Consider the following 23,974-nt stretch of genomic DNA (forward strand, 5'->3'; position numbering starts at 1 on the left):
CTCTTTCATTTGAAAACCTCTTCCTTTCTTATTAATCATATTATATGATTGCGAAAATGGGGGGAGGGAGTTCTGTTAGTTGTGTCACCCTTTGATGATGAAACTATTGTTATGTATCGGTTTTCTTGCTAATCAGAGGAAGTTAGACACGATGAGTCATCTTATAGCTGATGTCCACAGTTGCTATATAAACAGGGCTATCTGAGAGACATGTATGTAGCAGCTATAGAGTAAGCAGTGTTAGTGTTACAAGGCACAGAAGTGACAATAAGAATGAAGACCCTTCTGCTTCTGCTGTTATTATACGTAGCATCCTCCACTGCAGTTCCTGTGGCTCAAGAAACAGAAGATGAAGACAAAAACATCCAACTTGTGAAGGTAAATATTTGCTATGAATTTCAGACACTCTAAATTAAATGGCAGGAAGGAACCTTCTTATCGGTTTTACAAAATTTTACCTTATAATTGTCAAACTGCAGTTGTATTTCTTATTTTTTAGAAACAGTCCTGATGTTCAAGAGGTACCAAGTTGCAGAAGTTTTAAGGGAAATATTTCCCCTTGGCACCAGCTTAGTTTTCTCTGAATTATGATTATGGCTGTCAGAAGTGATATAATAAAGTAATAAAATACTACAGAAACATGGCATTAATTATGTTATCTAGCAAGCAGATTGTGTTGTTCTATAAAAACATAGGCCCCAATTCAGCAAGGTACTTAACTCTGTGCCTAACTTTAAGCTCATAAATAGTCTCATTGTCGTCAATGGGTGTACTTAAAATTAGGCACATTTTTAAGTATCTTGCTGAATCAGAGCCTTAATGGAGCAGCAGAACAAAAAATAACTAAGTTATATAATCCTTGTTAAGATGTTATAACACTTTTTTTTTTAAATGGGTAACTAATGTTAGGCTCCTAAATTATTTGGTTGATAAGTAGATGGCTTCAAAAGTGCAGAGCATCCAGCATCCTCCATTGGTTTCACTGAAAATCATAACAGTAGTGGCTGAAGGATAGATCCTATTAGCCTTTACTGATTTGAGCAGCCCCAGAGAAGTGAATTGAATTACTCATGAGAGAAAGGGCTGTGGGAAGAGGTTGTAATATACAAATTGAGAGTAAATAACTGAAGAGTAAATTTTAGATTTTTAAAGATACATGTTGCAAAAGCTTTCATTGTAAAACAGGAAATCTAGAGGTCCGTCAGAAAATTGAACTGTATTATCTCTCACTGTTTAAATAAATCCCTGCAGAAAGTGACCTGTCTTGACTCCTCGAAAACACAGACCCTAGGCATATGGGTGTAATTTTGGAAATGTTTAAACTGTTCTGCAGGACCTAATGAATACAAATGACCCAAAGCTCTGTTCTTGTTTTTGTCAGACTTACCTACAAAATTTCTACAAGCTTGAAACAGACAAGCAGTCTCACTTTAAGAGTAAAAACATTAAGCCTCTAAGTGAAAAACTCAAGGAAATGCAGGCATTTTTTGGGCTGAAAGTGACTGGGAAACCAGATCTTGATACTTTGGAGGTGATGAAGAAGCCCAGGTGTGGTGTACCTGATATTGGTCAGTATGTCCTCACTGATGGAAATCCAAAATGGGAAAGAAAGAATCTGACATACAGGTAACCTTTGTCTAAAGAATTTATTGAGCAAAAGAGTTAAGGCCAAAATTTTCATACGATTTGCCGAAAGTTTCAAAGTTAGGCACTGAATTCCATATTTAGGCAGCTAGATAAATATTCTGTTTTTAAAGGGAGGATGAAACCACCATTAAAGTCTTTGGGAGTTGTAAATGCTCAGAATTTGAAAATCAAGTCACTTAATATGCTGCCAAAATGTGGCTTTAAGGTGTTTAACTTTAGGCTCCAAATTTCAAATATTTTGGCATAAAACATTATATTCTACGTAAACTACAAGTGTAGATACCAAAAAGTGTATATTACTTTTTGGGTTATTTTAAAGGATTGTGAGCTACACACCAGATATGAATCCAGCAGATGTGGACAAAGCAATCCAAAAGGCATTTAAAGTTTGGAGTGATGTGTCACCACTAACATTCAAAAGGATCTATGATGGCAATGCAGATATAATGATGTCTTTTGAAACTGGAGGTAAGAACGTTATACTAATACAAACATTAGCCTTCATCAGTTATAGAAGTGCTTGGCAATAAGAATTGAGTTAATTATCCTTTTTTTTAGATCATCGTGACAATTCCCCCTTTGATGGACCTAATGGACTCCTGGCTCATGCCTTTCAGCCTGGCAATGGTATTGGTGGAGATGTCCACTTTGATGAGGAGGAATATTGGACAAAAGGCTCAAATGGTAGGAGCTTCATTACTAGCCCTGTTTATACAGGATCAGATTGTGCAATCTTTGCTCATGTGAAGTTGTAACTTAGGCTCGGACCCACAAAAGACTGGGCTATAGAATATTCTGATGTGACTCTCTTTCAATCTCCCCTGTTGAAGCTGATCCACTGGGTATAAATAATTAAATATTAATAGGGTGGTTCAGAGGTGGGAAGCCCATGTTCAAATCCCTTCTCATCAGGCAGAGGAGGGAATTGAATCCGCATCTTTCACCTCCTGAGTGAGTGTCCTAATCAGAGGGCTAAAACTTCTCTGGAAAGATTCTGCCTCCTCCTCATTCGCTGGCCATTCTGTGTGGCATTAGGCATGTTCTGAGCACACCTACTGGATTAGCCCCCACAGGTGTCTGGGCATCTGCCTGAGGCAGCCCTGTGCCTGCCAGAGGTATAAACATAGGATGTCTAGGGGACTTTTACAGTGAAAATTTTGGTGCTGGGGGAACTTAGGTGCCTAGAGAGTTAAGTGGCAGCTGAACAGGGATTTTGAGCCTCTTAGTGACACCTTAGTTTTGGATTTAGATGCCTAAAGTGGGAATTAGGCACTTAAGTCCTTACATGGACCTGACCCTTACTCTATGAGCTGTTCCTTTGATGTCAGGGTGTGAATGAGGGTAGCAGAATCTGGCTCTCTGACTGGTTTTTCCTCTATTGCTTCTTCAGCAAACTTATCTGAGGGAAACGGCTCTGTAGGATGATATGTTTTGATGAGGTTCAGATTGAGTTGTTTCAGTCTGGCACGTTTTACGATGGGTTACATTAAAGAAATTGTGGTGCTTAGAAAAGTTAGTTTTCTTTGGCAGCAAGGAACATCAGTCCATGCCGAAAATATCACAGACTCTTCAAGACAGGGACGGTGCCTTTCTATGCCCAGGCCTAGCACAATGGGGTTTGATACTGACTGGGGTCTTTGGGCACCACTACAATTCTCCTCTCATATACTTTCATGTAAATAAGGGAGAATTTTATTAAAGTCAGTGACCCTCCATTTATTTCAATGGCATTTTTCCTGATTTACACCAGTCTAAGAAGGAAAATTGGGGCATTTTTCAAAGGTTGGGGGGTTACAGAAATGGCAAGGGAAGCACTAACTGGGGCCTGATTGGTTTATATGTCCATATAAAAAATCTTCTCCTTCTACATTTATTTATATTATAATGTTTGCGGATTACTGAAAGAATCTCGAGTGCCTCTACTGTGCTTTGGGCTGGCATGTATAGGTATTTCCTACTTAGACAGCTGTACTACAGATTCAAACACAGTTCACCTATTTTAAATGTACTTTTTTTTAATTCCTCAGGATACAACTTGTTCTTTGTTGCTGCCCATGAACTTGGCCATTCACTGGGTCTGTCTCATTCTACTGATCCTGGTGCCCTGATGTACCCCACCTATTCCTACACTGAGCCTAATGAATTTCACCTTCCTCAGGATGACATTAACGGCATTCAAAAGGTCTATGGTAGGAAAAATAAACATTTAGTCATATGCTGGGTTAATTTCACTTTTATGAAGAATGCTGCTTAATCAATAATAAGTGTATATTTTAAGAAATATTCTACTAATTCTAGAAACATTCTAGTGTTGCTGCACAGAGCAATTCTAGTTTTGCTGAGCGCCTGTTAACTAGAGGTGGGCGATAGCCCTGAAGGTGGTTTCACTGAAGTTCAGCTCCTCTGCATGCCCATTCTTGCACACTTCAGTAGTTTTGTAGGAACTAAGCCTGCCCTGTGCTGAGTTTAGGAGCTCTACAGACCTGAAGTTACCTGACAGAACCCTGATTAATGACCACCTCCCTACAATTTTTCATGAGAAGATATTGCGTGTCCACCAAGTCCTTCATAATGTTGGTTTTCAGCTGTATTTCTCCATATTATATAATGCCAATTTTTCTTTAATCTTCATGTAGGACAGTCAGATACCCCCATTCAACCAACCGGACCCACAACGCCAGTATCTTGTGACCCCAAATTGACTTTTGATGCTGTCACTACCATGCGTGGAGAACTGATGTTCTTTAAGGGCAGGTAACAACAAAGAACTTCTGAGTTACTTCTTTGAACTGCAGTACTTACAAGGAAACAATATTTCAGATCATTTAATTCCCATGAGACATGAGGGGAAATAGTCACTTAGAAATGTTGCGCTAACAATAAAAATCACATACAAAAGGTGGCCCAAATTCTCGATGATGGGTGCCTAGATTTACCTAACATTTCTCTCAGGCATGACAAAATGCTTTAGCTGTTTCCAAAGTGGCTGCATCAAATGGTGAGATGGCTAAAGGGCACTAACCATTGTACTGTAGTTGCTAAGGAATTCTAATTGTTTTCAATGGGAACTATGACCCAGATTCTGCTATACACAGCTCTGATCAGAGGAGAGGAACTTAAATGTCAGAGGTCTATTGGCTAAGGCTGATGAAGGTGAGTCAGGACTCCTCTCATAGATTCTATTCCAACTACTCTGCCACTCTAATCAGTGGAATGATAGGTTTGTTATTAGTCTAGAGTCAGTTGAAAAGAGGGCAGCTGCAAACTCATGTTTTGCAATGGTATGTTTATGTGACACACTGGGCCACTACTTTGTCATGACCCCACCACATTGTAGGTCATTGGCAGGGATAGAACAGGTGACCTCCAGCACCAAAACTACTAAAGGATTAGTTCTAGTAGATAGCAATCATAGCAGACTCTTTTCCACACTGTGGCTCAAACACTAACGGGAGACAGAATCAGACACACTTCACCATTGTATTACATTTATGTTAGGTGCAGGAACAGTTTATAATATGCAAATTTTATTTAAACCAGGTATTTCTGGCGCAAGCATCCTCAGATGACAGAGGTCGAACTCAATTTCATTTCTTTATTCTGGCCAAATCTGCCATCTGGAATTCAAGCTGCTTATGAAAATGTTGAAAGGGATCAAGTTTTTCTTTTTAAAGGTAACGGAATCTGACATTTGTTAGTTCTTCTGATACATGAATTTACTGGGAATACTTTGCTCCACAGACTGTGCAATTCTCCTTAGATGACACTGCATGCAACGACTCAAATGTTCAAATTACAAAAGCACCCAAAATGTGTGAATAATGAAATTAAAGGTTGCTCATCTATTTAATATAAATGTTCTGAAAAGCAAGATATGAAAATGGCTTAACTTTTCCTTCAAATCTAGTTTTATGATAGAAAATAACATATGGCGATTAAGAAGCACTTTGGCTAAATTCAAAATGTACTGTGGACTAGGGCACTAGCAGCCTTGAATTAATACCCTAATTCTCAGTAGTAAGTCAAAGAACTAGCAGCTGTTTTGAAAAGCATTCAGCAGAGTATTGGTTAATTATTGTTGCCGCATCCAAAGGTCTGCTAGGCACCTTACAGAACACAGAGAACAAAAAACCTCCAGAGCTTTTAGCATCTAGGCGAAGACAGGACATACAGGTGAGCATAATTACTAGAGGTGGTCAAAAAATAAAAACCTATTTCTGTGAAAAATGTCAAAACTGTTTTTCTCTGGAAGTGTTAAAAGGGATACAAAATTTTCCACAATCCCCATTCCTGACCCAAAATGTTGACAATGCTGACACTTGTTTGTGAAAAGCTTTGTTTTAGTAAAAAGGCCGTTTGTTGATGAGAATAGCTGTCTGTTTGAAATAGCTCAACCAGCTCTCGTAAGGATACCCTTAAGTGGGGAGAGGGAGAGAGAGAAAAGAACAAGGTTTTATACATAAGATCACCTGATCATTTAGATAAGACATATGCACTTATTAATAGTTAAGTTTCTGTATATACATCTACTTAGACATGTATATGCCTCCATCACCAAAGTATCTGAACACATCCCAAGTATTGTTAATCTTCTGCATCCCAATAAACTGCTCTTGGAGGATTCTTTAACAATTTGTAGAATTCAGGGAGTCTTCTCCCAAAATGTATAATGTGTATAAATGTATGGGAAGGGTTCTTCTTGGACTCATTGCTCCAAGGTCTAATTCCTGACCATGAAAGACATCTCCCCTAGGATTTATGCTATGTTTAAAATACAAAGATCAGTGCCATTCCTTAATTTACTGAAAGTAAAGGGGAGAATGAAATCTCAGAATCACTACTCAGCTATACATGAAGCAGCAAAGAATCCTGTGGCACCTTATAGACTAACAGACGTTTTGCAGCATGAGCTTTCGTGGGTGAATACCCACTTCTTCGGATGCAAGCAGTGCATCCGAAGAAGTGGGTATTCACCCACAAAAGCTCATGCTGCAAAACGTCTGTTAGTCTATAAGGTGCCACAGGATTCTTTGCTGCTTCTACAGAACCAGACTAACACGGCTACCCCTCTGATCCTTCAGCTATACATGTCTCTTGAAAATTAAGTTGCTTTGTTATCATCATTGTAACGAAAGTCCTAAGCCAGAAGCGATTATCTGATGTTGCTTAGTATGAGCAGAAGCTGCTGGTGAAACATTTAATTCTATTTTTTCTTTGCAGAGAACAAATATTGGGTCCTCAGTGGGTATGACTTAGTGTATAACCACCCAAAAAGCATCTATGACTTGGGCTTCCCAAAAACTGTTAAGAGAATTAATGCAGCTTTCAGTGATGAGAATTCAGGGAAAACATACTTCTTTGTAGGTAACAAGTACTGGAGGTAAGATTTAATGTTCAACAGACTTAATGTATATTCTCTCTTTAGGCATGGAGGATTAATATGGAAATATAAAATAAAATGTAATAAGGATTAAACCAATTGGATTCCACAAAACTGAATAGGGGTCAATGGAAGTTAGTTTTAAAACTTAGGGAGTCTGATAGAAAATGCTAATCTTTCTATAGGTTTTTTCCAACCATCCTGTAGAAATCTGTGGCCAGGATTAATTACATTCTAGAGCAGGGATCGGCAACCTTTGGCACGCGGTCCACTAGGGTCGGGCCAGCTTGTTTACCTGCCACGCCCGCAAGTTCAGCCGATCGTGGCTCCCACTGACCGCGGTTCACCACTCCAGGCCAATGGGGGCTGCAGGAAGCGACGGACGGCACATCCCTCAGCCCACGCCATTTCTCGCAGCCCCCATTGGCCTGGAGCGGCAAACCGGAGCCAGTGGGAGCTATGATTGGCCGAACCTGAGGACACGGCAGGTAAACTAACCGTCCCGGCCTGCTAAGGTGCTTACCCTGGCAAGCCAAGTGCCAAAAGTTGCCGATCCCTGTTCTAGAGAATGAAACACAAAACCTGTAGAAACATTGTTATCTAGTAAGTTCTTTAAGAATTACCCAAAGGATGTAATGTTCTGAAATTATACTCCTGTGTCTCTCGAACTTCAAGCTAAAAGAAGTATTAATATACTGGATTTTTGTTCCTTCACTGTGAACAGTCAAGTGGGTTTATGCTGTGTGATTATGCAGTAGTTTGTGGTTGCGGTTTGTTTATATTTCATAATAGCTCAGTAATCTTTTGCAATAAATACTCCACTGAACTAATACCTGCATCACATCACAATGGCTCTTCGGCTTCTCCTCTGAAAACAGTTTAGAATTCAGTTGAATGGACTCTTGGAATCACACTGTCAGGGGCATGGGGGAGCCACTCCAAAATTTGCCTTTGCCCCCCGGCAGCCACCCCGTAGCTGCTGCTGCTCTCCAGCCATCCAGCTCTGAAGGCACAGTGGAGAGAGTGGCAGTTGCTGGCTGGGTGCCCAGCTGTGGCAGCAGCGGCAAAGTAAGCCCTGGAGGGGTACTAGGAGCAGTCCCCAGCCTGTGTCCCTGCCTGCTGGGGCACGCTGCACAGGGCAGGTGCAGGATCCAGGGCTACTCACAGTAGCCCAGACTGAACCACTCTGGCCTGGGCTTCTGTTCCCAGCCCCCAAGTTGCTGCTCCCTGAGGGGTCTGCCAGCCCCCGAGCTGGGTCCCCCTGCCTGGGCAGCTCTTACCAGCTGCGAGCAGCCAGCACCCTGTACTGCCCAGCTCTGGCTTCCAGAGGAGGGAACTGAATCAGAATCTTTCACCTCCTGAGTGAATGCCCTAATCACAGGGCTAAAACTTCTCTGGGAAGGTTCTCCCTCCTCTTCATTCGCTGGCCATTTTGTGTGGCATTAGGCATGTTCTGAGCACCCCTACTGGATTAGCCCCTTCCAGCCTCTGATCTGGCCCCAGGGAAGTGCCACAGAGAGGGCAGGGCCTTGTGGCAATGTTCTGTCTCGCCCACCTCAGCCCCTCCACTGGGAGCTGGTGCCATCCCTGCATAATATAACAGTAATCAAAGATACATATGACTTTTACTTAATAAATAATATATCTGCTAGGCAGTTAACACTAAGACAAATATTATTTCAGAGTCACACATACACACCTTCCGCTTCCCTGGTGCTTCACTTTCCCAAAAAGCACTGATTGGTTAGGATGGGGTGGCCAAAGCTGTATATAGGCAAGAAGAGTTTTATTCATTTGGGGCAGCCTTGCAAAACTGTCAAGTAAACTCACCAGCTCAGGCTCTAGCTTATCTTTACCAGACATGCAGTTTCTCCCTGTCCCTACCCATTCAGCCAAAACACCTATACATATGCACACATGCACTCCTGAGGTGAAAGCTCAAAGGAAGTTTTGTATGCAAACCTGAAAACAGAATAGCAAGGATTTTAAGGGTTCAGTTAGTTTAGCTCATTCTTAGTGGATTTTCTACCACGAATAGTCTCATTTATGTGTCAGGGTTTGTTTTCAACTTTTTAAATGTCATTTATTTACCATACATTGTAAATATATTTCTTCTATGCAGATACGATGAAAACAGGCAGTCCATGGATCAGGGTTATCCAAAGAAGATAATCAATGAGTTCCGAGGAATTAGCAAAAATATTGATGCTGCTTTCCAGTATGGTAGTAAGTAAAACAAATCTTTAAAAACAGTTTACTATGCTAGAATACTTGTGCTTCTCTAGGTTGAAGAAATCTTTTAAAAGACAATCATTATTCATATTTTCACTAGTGTACTAAGATCAGAAATTAACACAAATGAATATGTAGGTACCGCCAATGTTATATTTTGCTTTATAGAAATATTTGTTGGAAAACATTTCACCTATGAAATATAACCATTCAATTTATTTTTATTTCTAGGAAACATCTATTTCTTCATAGGAACAAGACAGTTCCAGTTTGATCCTAACGTCAAGAGAGTTGTCAGTGTCATGAAAAGCAATAGCTGGTTTAATTGCTGATTAATTCCATTGATTTCCTTCTTGCGTGTTACAATTGTTTTATATGCAGTATTATTAATCTATTAATCGATCTTAAAAAATCAGAACAATTGTACTGTTCTCTGGCCTGAGCCTCTGGGAGTTCTGTCTGAATAACTTCAGAATGTTTGAGTACTGTCATTATGTAATTTATTGTATTATTATGGGCTGGACTTCCGATTACCCATAAATATTTTATATTTGTCCTACCACTTCCTGTGTCTTGTGATCATTGCCACTGCTCAAGAGCTACACTCTGCTCCCAAGCACAGGCTGAGCAAATGGGCTGTGCCCAAGGAAATTACATGGAGTCTTAGGGGATAAAAATCTTCCTTCAACTCAAAAGCAGAGAATGGAGCAGCCACACCGCTCTAGGCTGCATTACCATCCATGGCCACTGGAAAATTTCTGTGGAGCCAATGTATCCCCTCTCTCATCAATCCATTAGTCATACTCAAACCTCTCCCATTCCAAGCCCCAAATTTCTCTCTATGGCCAACTGCTGAGCTCTGCTTCTCTGATGCTTCATGTCATGCTTTTTGTCATACAGTGGAGCTGCATTACTCCTTCTACATTCAGGAACATTTACCGCCCAGAATTAATTCCTAAGAGAATCCACATTTTAAAAATAGAAAACAAAATGGCAACATAACTGGAGAGCCTGATGCTTTATAGCCACCTACATATTACACATTCATCCATTCATTTTCAAGTAAGGTGAAACAGAGATGTTCAGAGCCATGAAAGGGAGAACAAGTAGCTTAAACTTGATACAGTTGGAAAACAGAACTGTGATGGGATCTAAGCTCTGGACACACATAAAGCAATAGGAGAAGAAGATCTCACAGAAAAGCCAAGAAAATAGTGAATTCAGGCAAACCTAGTTGCCCAGAGCCTATTTCTACAATACTGGGGTGCAGATGATGTTTCTATGATATAGTTGTCCTCAAAACTGCATATGTAATTTCTAGAATGGAAGAGTAATGAATACCAGATGATGAATAAATAGCAAATATTCTTGTTTAGATGCATACTTTTCTTTGCATGGGGTATGCGTATTCATACAAAGAATAGCCACTCCTCCTGGATAGGAGTGAAACCTTTCACACGAATGCTAGCAAATAGTGAAAATGAACAGCCATTCAGCATTTGAGGGAACACTTGCTGTATTTGCAGTATTCTACCAGTTCTACTAATAAACATGACATGTAGGAACTACTCTACCAAATCAAAGTAGTGATTCATGTAGTCTGGTACCCAGTCTCATTTATGGAATAAGTTGCACTTAAGATGAATTTCTATCTAATCTCAGGCATCTAGGGACTGCCATGTGTCCTGAAGCATGAGGGTTATAATTTTTTAAACTACACTGTAAAATATGGATGCTCTTCTTCCTGTGAGAACAGTACCATTAAGTGAGTAAAACACACATTGGTTAAGTAATTTTATTTACTCGGCTATCTATAGTATGTTCCTCAAGGATCTGTTGAGTTTCATATTAAAATAATTCTTATAGATTTTTCATTAATCAAAATAGAATTTAGAGATAAAAAGGACATTACAGAAATCAAAACGAAGATGGTGATATGTAAGCATGTAAAAACATTAATGAATTAATTTGACATAGGACATAAAAACTTATCAAACTGCAATAAACCAAAGCCCTTTATCACAAAGATGTAAATTTATTTTAATCCTGTTTCTCTCCTGTTCTGAGGAGTTGATTTAGGTCTAACTATGGATCCTTAATAGAGGTCTTCAACAATTTGCAAATCAACCATAGACCAACAAATATTATTAAAAAATCTCATTAACGATTAACCAAAAGTTATTTTAAAAACTCAGAAATGTAAGCTGTTACCTGCTTACTAAAGTATCAACTCAGTTCAAAATTGTCTTACTTTCTGGATTTCAAACACAAATACCGCATGTTAACCCACGTACATATTTAACAATTGATTTATCATATATTATATTTTTCCATATTAGTTTCCATCTTGTTTTTATGCACCCTAATATTTTATTTAATTTTTTTGGCCACTACTTCACACTGAGAAGAGATTAGCATTGCACTGCCAGTAATGCTGGCCAGGGATCAAATCCTGGCCTCACTGAAGTCAATAACAAAACTTCCACTGATTTTAGTGGAACCAGGATTCCAGAATCTATCTGTGTGTGGAATTATTTATTCCAATGCAGGATAATTTGTCAACAGTTCTTTTTTTATGCTACTTTGTACTGGTCCACAATTACTTTCATCTGCCACTTCGGTGCCTATTTTTCTAGCATTGAAAAGTCCTTCTCATGTGCCTGACAGTCTTTTTTAGTCTTGACTAGCATAAATAATTTTGTGTTGTGCAAGTTCTACCAAATCACAAGCACCCCGCCCCCCACCACACACACACACCCTTTCCAGATCATTAATAAACAAACATCACTGGTCCTACTATAGAACTTTGGGCACCCCTCTGTTAACCCTTTCCATGATGAATATTAGCCATTTATTCTTACTCTTTGTTTTCTGTCTTAGTCAAATCCAACCTATGATAGTACTTTAACTCTCAGCCACTCACTACTTCAATTCCTGAAGGGTCTCTTAGGAGGGATTTTGCCAAAAGTTTTGTGAAAGTTCAAATAAATTGTTCCAACCATTTCTCCATTATCCAGTATTTGTTGACTATACCCACAAAATTCTAGTAGATTGGAGTGGCATGATTTTCTTTTGCAGAATTCATATTCATTTGTCCCTATCACATCAAGTTCATTTAGGTGCTTTTTGGGGGGAGGGATAGCTCAGTGGTTTGACCATTGGCCTGCTAAATCCAAGATTGTGAGTTTAATCCTTGAGGGGGCCACTTAGGGATCTGGGGCAAAATCAGTACTTGGTCCTGCTAGTAAAGGCAGGGGGCTGAACTCAATGACCTTTCAAGGTCCCTTCCAGTTCTAGGAGATAGGATAACTCCATTTATTTAATTGTTGTTTTAACTAATTTTCTGATACTGAAATAAGGTTCACTCACAGCATAGTCTGATTCTGGTCCTCTCTGGGCAGCTGCAGATACAGGCAACATACTGGGGAGAAGTGTGTGCAGTGGCATCTTGTTTTGTTAGGGTGTTTTGGTTTTTAGTATACATGTTGCTATGTACCCAGCTACTGGGACCACAGCAGGCTAGCACAGATTAGAGCACTATTGAGGTAGCTCTGACACAAAGAATCAAGGAGCTATAACTGGTTGCTGGTTTACATTTCTACTCTTTTTGTCCTCTGCTAGCCTGTCATGGGGGGTGGGGTAGAGGAGTCATCCCTTACTAGGTGCTCTCATAGGCTTCTACCCTGCTCTTCTTGGGGTTCCCATAGAATGGCAGGAAAGCAGGCTATGGAATACTGTCTCTTCCCTCCCCTGCCATGCAACAGGCAACCAGTGGAGGAGTTGATGAGAAACCATAGTGGAGTGGAAACAGCAGCTTCTCAGATCACTCCCATCTCACACCAGAGCTGCTGCTAATGCTATAAGGGAGAAAGTGGGGAGGTGATGTCCCTACCTCCTCCCTGTAGCTACAGGGCTAATTCAAATCTTGACAGTAATTCAGTTTTGAATACTTGTATAAAAGGGAGGCTCTTGCTCAACCATAAGTTATGTGCTTGATGCAAGAATCATTAATTCTATGGACTGTGTTCTCCAGGAGGTCAGACGAGATGATCACAATGGTCCCCTCTGGCCTTAAAATCTATTAATCTAATAAACTTTAACTTATAAATAGAAAGCGCAGCTGAAGAAACACAGCCTCCATGAATAGTTAAAGACTCATTTTCTTATGAACATAGCCATCTTCAAGGGCAACAGTTCAGAGTTTTGAGGCCCTCAGGTTGGAAGTTACTGATCTAGCATAATGGACCCCCAATCTGAACTTGAGTCCTTAAGTGCTATCATAACATCAATTAATAATAATAGAGCAGGTTTTCACATTGAGGTTAAGTAACAATAGAAACTGCTCAGCAAACAATGTTATACAATGAAACTGGGATTTTGTCCATCATCCACTGACTTCCTCAGATGCTAGCTGAAAAGGACAGTGAAGCAACAAACATGAAACCAAGCGTTTCCTCAGAATGACACAGCCAGACACGGAGGATATTTGTCACAAGTTATTTTGCAAATGACGAGTGCTATCCTGTCAGAGGCTCTGCAGCTCCTGAGAAGTTCTGAACCCTCTCAGCTCCCATGGACACCAATGGGACTAGGCGCAATTCAGCCCCTGACAGGTTCAGGCTCTAATTTGTTACGGTTTGTGTGATCCCTGAAATGTCCCTTCTTCTAAACTACTCAGAGATTAGTGTCCTGTGAGGAATGTGGTTAAAATGACGAACTAAGTTGTGAAACCATTTTGATTAAATGAAATAGATAGACAGACAGACAGACAGAGTACTCACATGAGACCCAGCCTACGGTGCTGAGCAATGTTGTCTCATTGTTTTCTTGCACTCCCACATCTGCCTGTCTTAGTCATCTGTCATCTCTTGTCATATACTTAAATTGTAAGCTCCTTGGGGCAGGGACGGTTTTTTGTTCTGTGTTCCCACAGCACCTAGTGCAATAGGGTCCATGCCTAAGGCTCCTAGACACTATGATAAGTGGGCATTGCAAGTGGGCAATGGGAGGCTGATATAATGGGCCTATTGACAGCTCAATTACAAAAGAGAGATGATAGGAAGAGAGACAAGGTGGGTGGCATAATATCTTTTATTGGACCAGCTTCAAAGGAAAGAGAGTAGGCACCTGACCAAAAGAGCCAATGGGAAGGCTAGAACATTTTAAAATTGTGTGGAAAGCTTTCCCTTTGTTGTTCTGTAGTTGTTCTCCGGAGAGAGGGAACAGAGCAAAGTCAGGGCTATGACTATGCCGTAAATAGATTTTTGCCAGGTATGGAAATCATCAGATTATACCTAGAACTACCCAAATATGTAAGTAGATTAGGAAATGTCTGGAAAGACGTGATTAGGTTTATTTCTTTTATTTTCTGTAAGGCTTGTGGACTCCTCTGTGCTAACCCCAGATGCTTTTGTTTTGCTTGTAACCTTTAAGCTGAACCTCAAGAGAGCTGTCTTGATGCTTAATTTTTGTAATTGTTTCTTTTAAGATCTAGCAAAAAGCCTAAGTTTCAGATGTATTTCCTTTCTTTTTGTTTTTAATCAAATTTATCTTTTTTAAGAACAAGATTGGGTTTTTGGTGTCCTAAGAGGTTTGTGCATGTTGTTTGATTAGCTGGTAGCAACAGCTAATTTCCTTTGTTTTCTTTCTCAGCTCTTCCCCAGAGGTGGGATGAAAGGGTACCCCACAAGGAGGAATTCCCAAGTGTACCTTCCTGGGTCCCAAGGGGGTTTTGCATTTGGGTGGTAGCAGGGTTTACCAAGCCAAGGTCAGAGAGAAGCTGTAACCTTGGGAATGTAATACAAACCTGGAGTGGCCAGGATTAATTTTTAGAATCCTTGTGGGCCCCCACCTTCTGCACTTGAAGTGCCAGAGTGGGGAATCAGCCTTGACACATGGTCAATCCAATAGGCTAGGAAAATGCTCTTTGTAGCAGCATTCTAAATGGATGTGAGTGGGGCAAGGTCACATTTGTTAAGACCCAAGAAGAGCAGCATGTTGCAGTAATCAACACATAAGATGACAAGAGCTTGGATGGGAATGTTGGCTGTCTGGATATTCAAATCCCTGTTCCAATAAATATTTATACAAAGTGGAACAACTTCAATAGGACAAATTGAGTTTCACTTGCCAGTAGCCCAGGGCTTAAAGCACTCAGCTGGGAATTGAAATACCCAGGTTCAAATTCCTGGTTTGAAATCAGACAAATCGGAAACTTGGACCTGGAATTCCTATAAGCAAAGTAAATGGCTTAACCACCTAGATATTCAAGGGAAAGGGGGGGTGGTGTTCTCTCCTGGCAAGTCGGCTCAAAGTTCGTATGTTCCAGCAAAACGATTCCATTTTGACGAATCAGCTTTTTTGATTAAAAACTTTAATCAAAAATGCAGATTCATCAAAATAGAATCGTTTTGCTGGAACTTACCAGTTTTGAGCCTACTTGCAAAGAGAGAACACCCCCCAAGTTTGATTAAAAACTTTAATCAAAAATTTCACAATCATCTCCAGTATTTACGGTCTTCAAATGGTTGCACAATCAGATGGTATTAGTTAACTTGTTTTGTGTCTTCCCATCTTGTGTTATATGATATCTGTTGCTAATTAAAGCATGTTAAACTGTGAGTCATTCTACAGCAGACTTTATGAAACACCCTATTAACCATATAAACTGAGAAGCCTGAAAGACATGTATACCGAAAGCAGAGCCTGACTCTTGTTACGCTAAGGCAGGAATGAGGATAAGAATGAAGAGCCTTCCATTTTTGCTGTTACTATATGTGGCATTTTCTTATGCTTTTCCTGTGTTTCCAGAAAAAAACAATGAAGGAGAAAATATGCAGCTTGTACAGGTAACTTCATTTTCTGAATATAAGATGCACTGAGCCCTTTCCGTTTAGATTTTAAAGCATCTGCATGTTTGAATTGGTCAAGACATTGTTATCCCATGAGAATTCCCTGCACAACCAGACACAGATCTTTTAAGCGCACTTTGCTAAAACGAATAAAAATCATCATGAGTAGGAATTGTCAAGTGATTAAAAAAATGGAACGTGTGGTCTGTTTCTATTTAGCCAGATTCCTAAGACAAACAGCTGCTGGAGCACATGGAAATCAGAGGCATGAAAGCATAGTGTATGAATAATAGTGGTCCTAAGGTAATTTTTTTAAGATCTAAAAAAAAGTTGTAGCATTTATTTATTTATTTATTTGTCAGGAGTATCTAGAGAAATTTTATGAGCTTCAACCAGATCCAGAGCATCTAGCATGGAGAAGGAGCACTAGCCCCATGGTTGAAAAAATCCAAAAAATGCAAGAATTTTTTGGGTTGGAAGTGACCGGAAAGCCAGATCCTGAGACTTTGGAAGTGATGCAGAAGCCCAGGTGTGGAGTTCCTGATGTCGGACAGTATGGTTTCATTCTCCCAGGATGGAAAAAAAAACAACTGACATACAGGTAATATCTATGCAATTTTTTCTTGTGTTTAAAATGTGGTTCTCATCTGAAAAGTAGCTAAAAAATTATCCTGCGGGTATCCTTATTTATTTTCTTTTAAAAAACTTTCATAGCAAGTGTGCTCAGTTAACCCTGCCAGTCATGCAAATACACCCTGGACTCAGGGAGTCTACTTTACCTCTCGGACATAATTTCTAGTAAAGATTCTGTAGGCCAAATATGATCCTCACTTATGCTCGTTACACCCCTATTGTCTTCAAATGATGTAATCACTGGCAACTTAATATTGTCTCCAAAGTCAGTAGATATGACTTTCAATGCGCCCAAGGAGAAGATCTGTTGAACAGCAGCCATTTTGACAGAGGTCAGATATATATGATAGAACATTAGTATTATAAATATTAGAGATGGAAAAAACAAGTTATCACATTCGTGGCACACAGAATCCAAAGTGAGTTTTGAATGCTCAAGGATCATTGGTCAGGCCTCTTTTTGTATCTTCTAGTACAATATGCTGTCATTGCTGAATAAACTCTCTAGATAAACCATACGTTTTATTATTACAGCATATGCATCTGTTTCTTTATTCCTACAGAATTGTGAATTACACTCCAGATATGACACAATCTGATGTGGATAAAGCAATCCAGAAGGCACTTAAAGTGTGGAGCACTGTGTCCCCACTGACTTTCACTAGGATTTATAAAGGGATAGCAGACATAATGATTGCTTTTGGGACTGGAGGTACTGTAATAACTATGGAACTGGTAAGATGAATTTATATTGTTTCCTACAGCAAAGATATGGCGCTCTAATTTTTTTTCAACAAATTCCTGTTTAGCTCATGGTCGCTGTCCCCGTTATTTTGATGGACCCCTTGGTGTTCTTGGCCATGCCTTTCCACCTGGCAATGGTATTGGAGGGGATGTCCACTTTGATGAAGATGAACACTGGACAGAAGGCTCTGCTGGTAGGTCAAGAAGGTCTCTTGTACTACGTGTTAATGATACCTTATTGTAGTACAATGTTAATGTTAAAAATAATTAGGATATTAAAGATCATCCTCAAATTTCTTTCATAGTCCTGCTTCAAAAAGATTGTAGCAGAAGGGTACATACTTCTCCTGAGCAACCTGGTTTGTTTAGATTGGGGTATCCACAGTGACTGACAGCAGATATACAAATTTGGCCTTGTCTACACTATAGGATGGAACCAATGGTAAATATAGCATTCTCTTAAGTACCAGCAGTATAGTGTGTCCTTGCTAATGCTGTAGCAATAGGGGCCACTGCAGTTTTGACCCATGTCCACACAAGAGCTGGAGTACATTTCTGCAGTACCTATCACACAGTTTCCAGCATAGCTCCCTCAAGTAGTGGTTTCTGGGATATTTCAAAAAGCCTTTTGGAATTCCCTGGGGAGCCATAGGAAATTGTGAAAGAGGTTAAACTCCCAGAATCCTCTGGAGGAACTCACATTCACCCCTTAGTTCCAATACAATTTCCTAGTCCTTTTCTTATGTTCCACACCAGGCAGAGTAGGGACTTGAATCCAGGTCTCTCATATATAGGTGAGTGTCCAAACCACTGGGCTATTGAATTTTCAAGGATGGCCCACTCTCTTTTCCCTCTCTCTCTTCTTCCATTCCTCCCCTTCAGTGAAAAGTTTCAGAAAGTCTTGCTTTCATTCCTCAATGGAACAAAAAGAAATGTCCAAACCTCACATTTTGTTTGCAAAATGGAATTATTGTTTTCCAGCCAGCCATGCTCAGGAGATCTAGGTTCAATTCACTGCTCTGCCACAGACTTGTGGTATCGGGCAAGTCACTTGACAAATCTGGACCTCAGTTTTTCATCTTTAAAGGAGAGATAACAATTCCTCTTTAGCTCACAAGGGGTTTGTGAAGCTAAATCTATTAATGTCTGTGAGGCACTCAGATACTGCATTGATAACTATAAGTATCAAGATAACTGAGCAAATCTAATTTCTCCTGTTTGTTGAGCTGACATTAAATCAGAGTGAAAACAGAGCTATCTTTGTCTGATGTGTTTTATTGGGGAATATTTTAAATAAACCATGGACCTAGAAAAATTCTATTTATAAAAGGGAAAACATTGAGTCAACGCTATTTTTATATATATATATTATATATATTTCCTGCCCAAACTGTGTGTACCATGTGTGCAGGGAAGAAAGTCCCCTAGAACAATAATTTAGTGCCTCAGGCATAAATATGAGTATTTCTCTTTTCTAGTCCTCCTACTATTGATAGTTCTGAATCACGATACAATCAGGGGTAAGTAAATTGGAAAGCCTTTCCTGGCAATTCATCAAAACTGCTCCCACGCTCACCTCCAGCTACCTACTCATTCAGCTCACCTAGTTTCAACAACTACAGGAAAGAGCCAAACAGCCACTCCCTTCTTGACTCTGGAAGAACATTGCCTTCAGGGCTTAAATTCTCATAGATGATTTCCTGGAGCACCTACCCCCACCCCATTCCTCTTATTCAGGGCTCCAGGTTTCAGCTGCAGAGTGGGGGAATCTCGGGGCTTTAACCCTATGGGGCATGCTGGGGCTCAGGGCTTCAGCCCCGTGGGTTGCACAAGGGCTCGCCCCACAGGTTTGAAAATATTTACCAGAGCTCCGCTTTGGACAGCGCTGGCAAAATTTAATCCCCGACCGCTTTGTTTATATAACATGTTTCATACTATATCCCAGAACCAGTTGTTTCAGGTATATACTGCGAGGCCATAGAACCATTAAGATCCTCTATAGCACTTTTGTTTTGAGCAGTAAGCTGGACTTCCCAGTTGCAAGCCTGTAGACACAAATATGTCTAAGCTGTCTTGCACCTATGCTTTTTTTAGGGTTCAACTTGTTTCTGGTCGCTGCTCATGAGTTTGGCCACGCATTGGGTCTCTCACATTCCACTGACCGTGGAGCCTTGATGTTCCCAAATTATGCCTACATCAACCCCACTGAATTCCTGCTCTCCCCGGATGACATTAATGGTATACAGGCCATTTACGGTGAGTAGAATCCATCTCCTCAAAAAAACAGAAACAAACAATATCTCAAACAAAGTGAAATCATTTAAAACTAATTATAGTTCCATATTGTTCCTCTGTGTGTGAAATACATGACTATCCCCACACATTTTGGTATATTCTTTTTAAACTGCTTTCCCTAGGACCCTCTCCTAACACCCCGGATGAGCCAGCCAGACCCAGAGCACCTAAAACCTGTGACCCTATGGTGTCTTTCGATGCTATCACTACACTGCGCAGAGAAGTCATGTTTTTTAAAGACAGGTAAACCCCGTCCCTCTTCAAATGACATTAACCTTTGTTTGGACATTTCGTTTACGTTATTTCTTAATGACTGAATGCAACAACGTGCGCCAGTGATCAGCACCATAGATAGATGGATTGAAAGAAAGAAAAGGAGATTTCAGAATTAATAACCCACAGAAATAAGAGATGTTTTATTGTTAACAGTGAAGCTATTTAAAAACTCGCCTACATTTATACTAGAGGTGAAGTGAGTCCTCTGGCAAGAGTTGCTTGTCTTTCCCAGAAAATATCTCAGGCCCAGCAAAGTCTATGATTCATTCCAAAATAAGCAGATGGTCAAATTGAGTTGTGAGATAAGTAAATGCTGCCATCATTTGCAAAGGAATGGCTATGCTCTGTAATACCTCTTGGGGCCAAATTAGGTTCTCAGTTATGCCTGTACAAGCCCACAGTCAGCGGGAACTCATAAGTTAGAAGATCAGAATCAGACTCATTATTTTGTGTGTCCTGGATCCTCTAGCTGATTCTTTCATGTTAGAATGTGGCACAGGAACTACCCAATCCCTCATCCAGTCCTAACTTATATTCTTAGTCAGTCACCACCAAGGTTGGACCGTCAGTCAACAAAAGGGGTTTTTTAGAAGTAGCTGACATATTTGGATATTTGACTGCAGCAAGTGACAGAATTTTCTTTCCCAGTATGGCCAATATTTTACTTTCTGGCATGGTGAAATTATTGACTGATTAACAGAATGCACATGGTATCCTGCTAGATTCCCTTGACAAGAAAGAGGTTATAAGTCCCATCACTGTTTACAGTCTTATGAATATACAGAAATGTATGTGGGTTTATTATTTACTGTGAAAATTGTATCATATTTAAATCAGGCACATATGGAGAGTTTATCCTGGTAATTCAGAAGTTGAACTTGAATTAATTTCTACATTCTGGCCTTCTCTGCCATCTGGTATTCAAGCTGCTTATGAAAATATTAAAGATCAGATTCTATTTTTCAAAGGTAAAATATGTATGATTTTCTCTAAATTCTTCTTACATGTAATTTTTGGGAGGACATGTGAGGAAAGCACAAGGTGTGTAGTGTTTCACTGTGCTCAACACCTATGTACCTGGAATACCTATGTCAACGGGAGGATTTTCCCACTGATGTAGGTAATCCACCTCCCCAAGAGGCCATAGGTAGGTTGATGGAAGAATTCTTCTCTTGACCTAGTGCTGTCTTCACAGGAGGAGGGAGGGAGTAGCGGGGAGAGGTGAGATTGGTATAGCTACATCTCTCAGGGGTATGGATTTCTCACACCTTGAGAGATATATCTACACCAGTGTAAGTCTTGTATAGACCTGGCCTGTATAGAATGAACAACAACAGAAAATTTCACCTAGTTTTTCTTACATGGGATTTCCTGAATTCTGCTACCATGCAGGCCCATGTGTTACTTCCATTAAGCAAATGCATTTGTGTTAGGGTGACCAGACATCAAGTGTGAAAAATCGGGATGGGGTGGGGGGCAATAGGACCCCATATAAGAAAAAGACCCCAAAATTGGGACTGTCCCTATAAAATCGGGACATCTGGTTATCCTAACTTGTGTTTGTTTGACTTGTCATAAACCACAGGTGAAACATTACAAATCTTATTGTTGTTTTTAACAGGGAATAATTTCTGGGTTATCAGTGGGTACCAGGTGCTCCCTGGTTATCCTAAGAACATCAACACATTGGGTTTCCCAAGGAGTGTTAAGAAAATTGATGCAGCTGTTTCAAATAAAAACTCAGGAAAAACAGACTTTTTTGTAGGTGACAAGTATTGGAGGTAAGATCAATGGCTAAAATTTTTGCTTTCTGGTTGACTTCCATGCAACCTTCATGTGAGCATTTAAAGATAAGATTTGCCCTTTAAATATTTAGACAGCTAGGACACTTTAATAAGGAATATATTTTAATTTTCAAGGAAAGCATTTGTTTAAATGACTCCTGAACTCAGAAAAGAATATACCTTTGCTTCTCTTTCAAAGATCTGTTTAACAGGACCGTTAATACAGTACTCTGCATGTAGATTTCTTTTGGTGCACTGTACAAGACAATAAGAGTATTCAAGGAAAATGGTAGAAGCCTTAACACTTGGGACTTTTACAAATAAAGTGGACAAAAAACTAGAAAATGTACTATACAAAGCAATCCTCTGTTGGCAGGGAGATGGACTGGATGGTCCAACAGGACTTTACCTTCTCTAACTTGTGTACAAATAACAGTAAATTGAGTCACAGTATAGGCCTATGTCTACTCTATGAGCGGGACGTGTGATTCCTCTGCTCACATACACAGACTCGTGGTTAGCTCTTGTTAAGAGAGCATGAGTATAAATAGCTGTGTAGTCACAGTAGCATGGGTAGGTGCAGTGGAAGCATGGCTTAGCATGGAACCTGGAACCGATAGGTACAATGAAACTAACTGTCCTTAACTCTCCATTATTTATCTGCTTTGTATTGGATTTGCAATACATTTAAGCCAAACCCTGCTCACCCTAATTCACAGGAGTGCCTTTTAGCACCCAAATAGAAGAGAAATAAGATACAGGCAGATAAGACAGATAATAAACTAGTCATGTGAGTGGCCCATTATGCAAAGCTGGTCATTCTTCAGAGATCCTTGCAATAAGTAAGGACCACGGTATGAGTCAAAGAGGCTTTATCATCATTGTGCATTTCCTTAGTCTGATGATTCAAGTCAGCCACACAATGTTCGTTGAATTTATAGTTGTCTGTGGTTTCCTATTGTTTGTATTTACTGGTGAATAAAGTTAACCATGTACTTAAGTCTTTGCAGGATTAGGGCTTAAATTCTTGCAAATCCATTCCACCCTGTTATATCATTCAGGTATGAGGAAAGCAGTCAAACCATGGAAAAGGGCTATCCAAGACAGATAATAGATGATTTTCCAGGAATTGGCAAGAAAGTTGATGCTGTTTTCCAGCATAAAGGTACATGGAATGAACTTTCAAGTGGAAGATTTGCACTGTTGTAAATTTCAGAAGGATTAAAAATATTATTAGTCATTATTATATTAGTCACATTATATGCCATTATTATTATTACCTTGCTAAGAGCAGAAAGTAACAAGAGGTTTTCTGTGCATATGGAAGATGTTATTTTGCTATTGTCTCCAGCATTATTTGTGAAACAGAGCTACAAACGACTTGTACAATATAATCATTCCTCTTACTTTTATTTCTAGGATTCTTCTACTTTTTCCATGGATCAAAGCAATGGGAGTTTGACCCTAATACAAAGAGAGTTATTCGTGTGATGACAAGCAACAGCTGGTTTAACTGTTAACATTAAATATTATTATATGCAACTTAAGAAAATAAATTCTAGTTAGCTAGCTTTCTATAAAATAGCCCATCACTATGATATCAAAGCACCTAGTATTTCAGAAAGGCAAACGGGCTGTTTTTTCATGAATGTCTACAATCTCAGTATTGTTCATATTTAGTGTATGTCCAACAGTCAAAGCAGAGCTACGGTCTTTGATTTCTTTTCATAACAAAGTATGACATATTCATGTGTGTTTTATACTCTGAATGGACTTCCCACTATCTTGGAAATAAAGTGTTTTATACTTGGTATTAACTGCCATCTGCTCATGACACTTCACATTTCTAAAACAGAAAAGGTCTGAAGGACTTGACACAAATACCCTGAATATATTTTAAAATTATATATCCCAATTTTTTCACTTTTTCTTTCACCACATTTCTAAGCACCTGCCTTGTTCTGTCCATATTGCCAAAGCTCTCACCCAGGCCCTTATTGTTTTATGTCTTAGCTTTGTCATCATCTCCTCTTTGGCCTTGACTGCTTCAACCTTCACCCTCTCGTATCAAATCAGAATCACCCTCTGGCTTGTTGTTTCAACCATGTCACCCCACTCTCTTGCATCCAGTG

The 23,974-nt window shown here is 39.7% G+C and overlaps 2 protein-coding genes across 2 annotated transcripts; both read left to right on the plus strand.

Moving 5' to 3' along the window:
* The first annotated feature begins 239 nt into the window (after positions 1–239).
* Positions 240–9,821, plus strand: LOC123371457 (interstitial collagenase-like). Its single transcript, XM_045019111.1, has 10 exons — positions 240–378; positions 1,382–1,626; positions 1,967–2,115; positions 2,206–2,331; positions 3,675–3,836; positions 4,284–4,401; positions 5,188–5,321; positions 6,868–7,027; positions 9,150–9,253; positions 9,491–9,821. The coding sequence occupies exons 1-10, from the start codon at positions 274–276 to the stop codon at positions 9,589–9,591; spliced, it is 1,404 nt and encodes a 467-aa protein (XP_044875046.1). The 5' UTR covers positions 240–273; the 3' UTR covers positions 9,592–9,821.
* Positions 9,822–15,969: 6,148 nt separating this feature from the next.
* On the plus strand, positions 15,970–23,617 carry LOC123371453 (matrix metalloproteinase-27-like). The gene is made up of 10 exons (XM_045019097.1): positions 15,970–16,107; positions 16,473–16,711; positions 17,307–17,455; positions 17,553–17,681; positions 19,582–19,743; positions 19,905–20,025; positions 20,896–21,026; positions 21,680–21,839; positions 22,904–23,007; positions 23,262–23,617. The coding sequence occupies exons 1-10, from the start codon at positions 15,991–15,993 to the stop codon at positions 23,360–23,362; spliced, it is 1,413 nt and encodes a 470-aa protein (XP_044875032.1). The 5' UTR covers positions 15,970–15,990; the 3' UTR covers positions 23,363–23,617.
* Positions 23,618–23,974: the final 357 nt, after the last annotated feature.

This window comes from Mauremys mutica, chromosome 1 (genome assembly GCF_020497125.1).
Source record: "Mauremys mutica isolate MM-2020 ecotype Southern chromosome 1, ASM2049712v1, whole genome shotgun sequence".
Taxonomy (NCBI): domain Eukaryota; kingdom Metazoa; phylum Chordata; order Testudines; family Geoemydidae; genus Mauremys; species Mauremys mutica.

Coding starts and splice junctions, on each gene's coding strand:
- LOC123371457 (XM_045019111.1), top strand. CDS start 274: ATGAAGACCCTTCTGCTTCTGCTGTTATTATACGTAGCATCCTCCACT. Junction 3,837..4,283: donor CGGCATTCAAAAGGTCTATG/GTAGGAAAAATA, acceptor ATCTTCATGTAG/GACAGTCAGATACCCCCATT. Junction 4,402..5,187: donor CTGATGTTCTTTAAGGGCAG/GTAACAACAAAG, acceptor TATTTAAACCAG/GTATTTCTGGCGCAAGCATC.
- LOC123371453 (XM_045019097.1), top strand. CDS start 15,991: ATGAGGATAAGAATGAAGAGCCTTCCATTTTTGCTGTTACTATATGTG. Junction 16,712..17,306: donor AAAAAACAACTGACATACAG/GTAATATCTATG, acceptor TTATTCCTACAG/AATTGTGAATTACACTCCAG. Junction 21,027..21,679: donor TCAGATTCTATTTTTCAAAG/GTAAAATATGTA, acceptor TGTTTTTAACAG/GGAATAATTTCTGGGTTATC.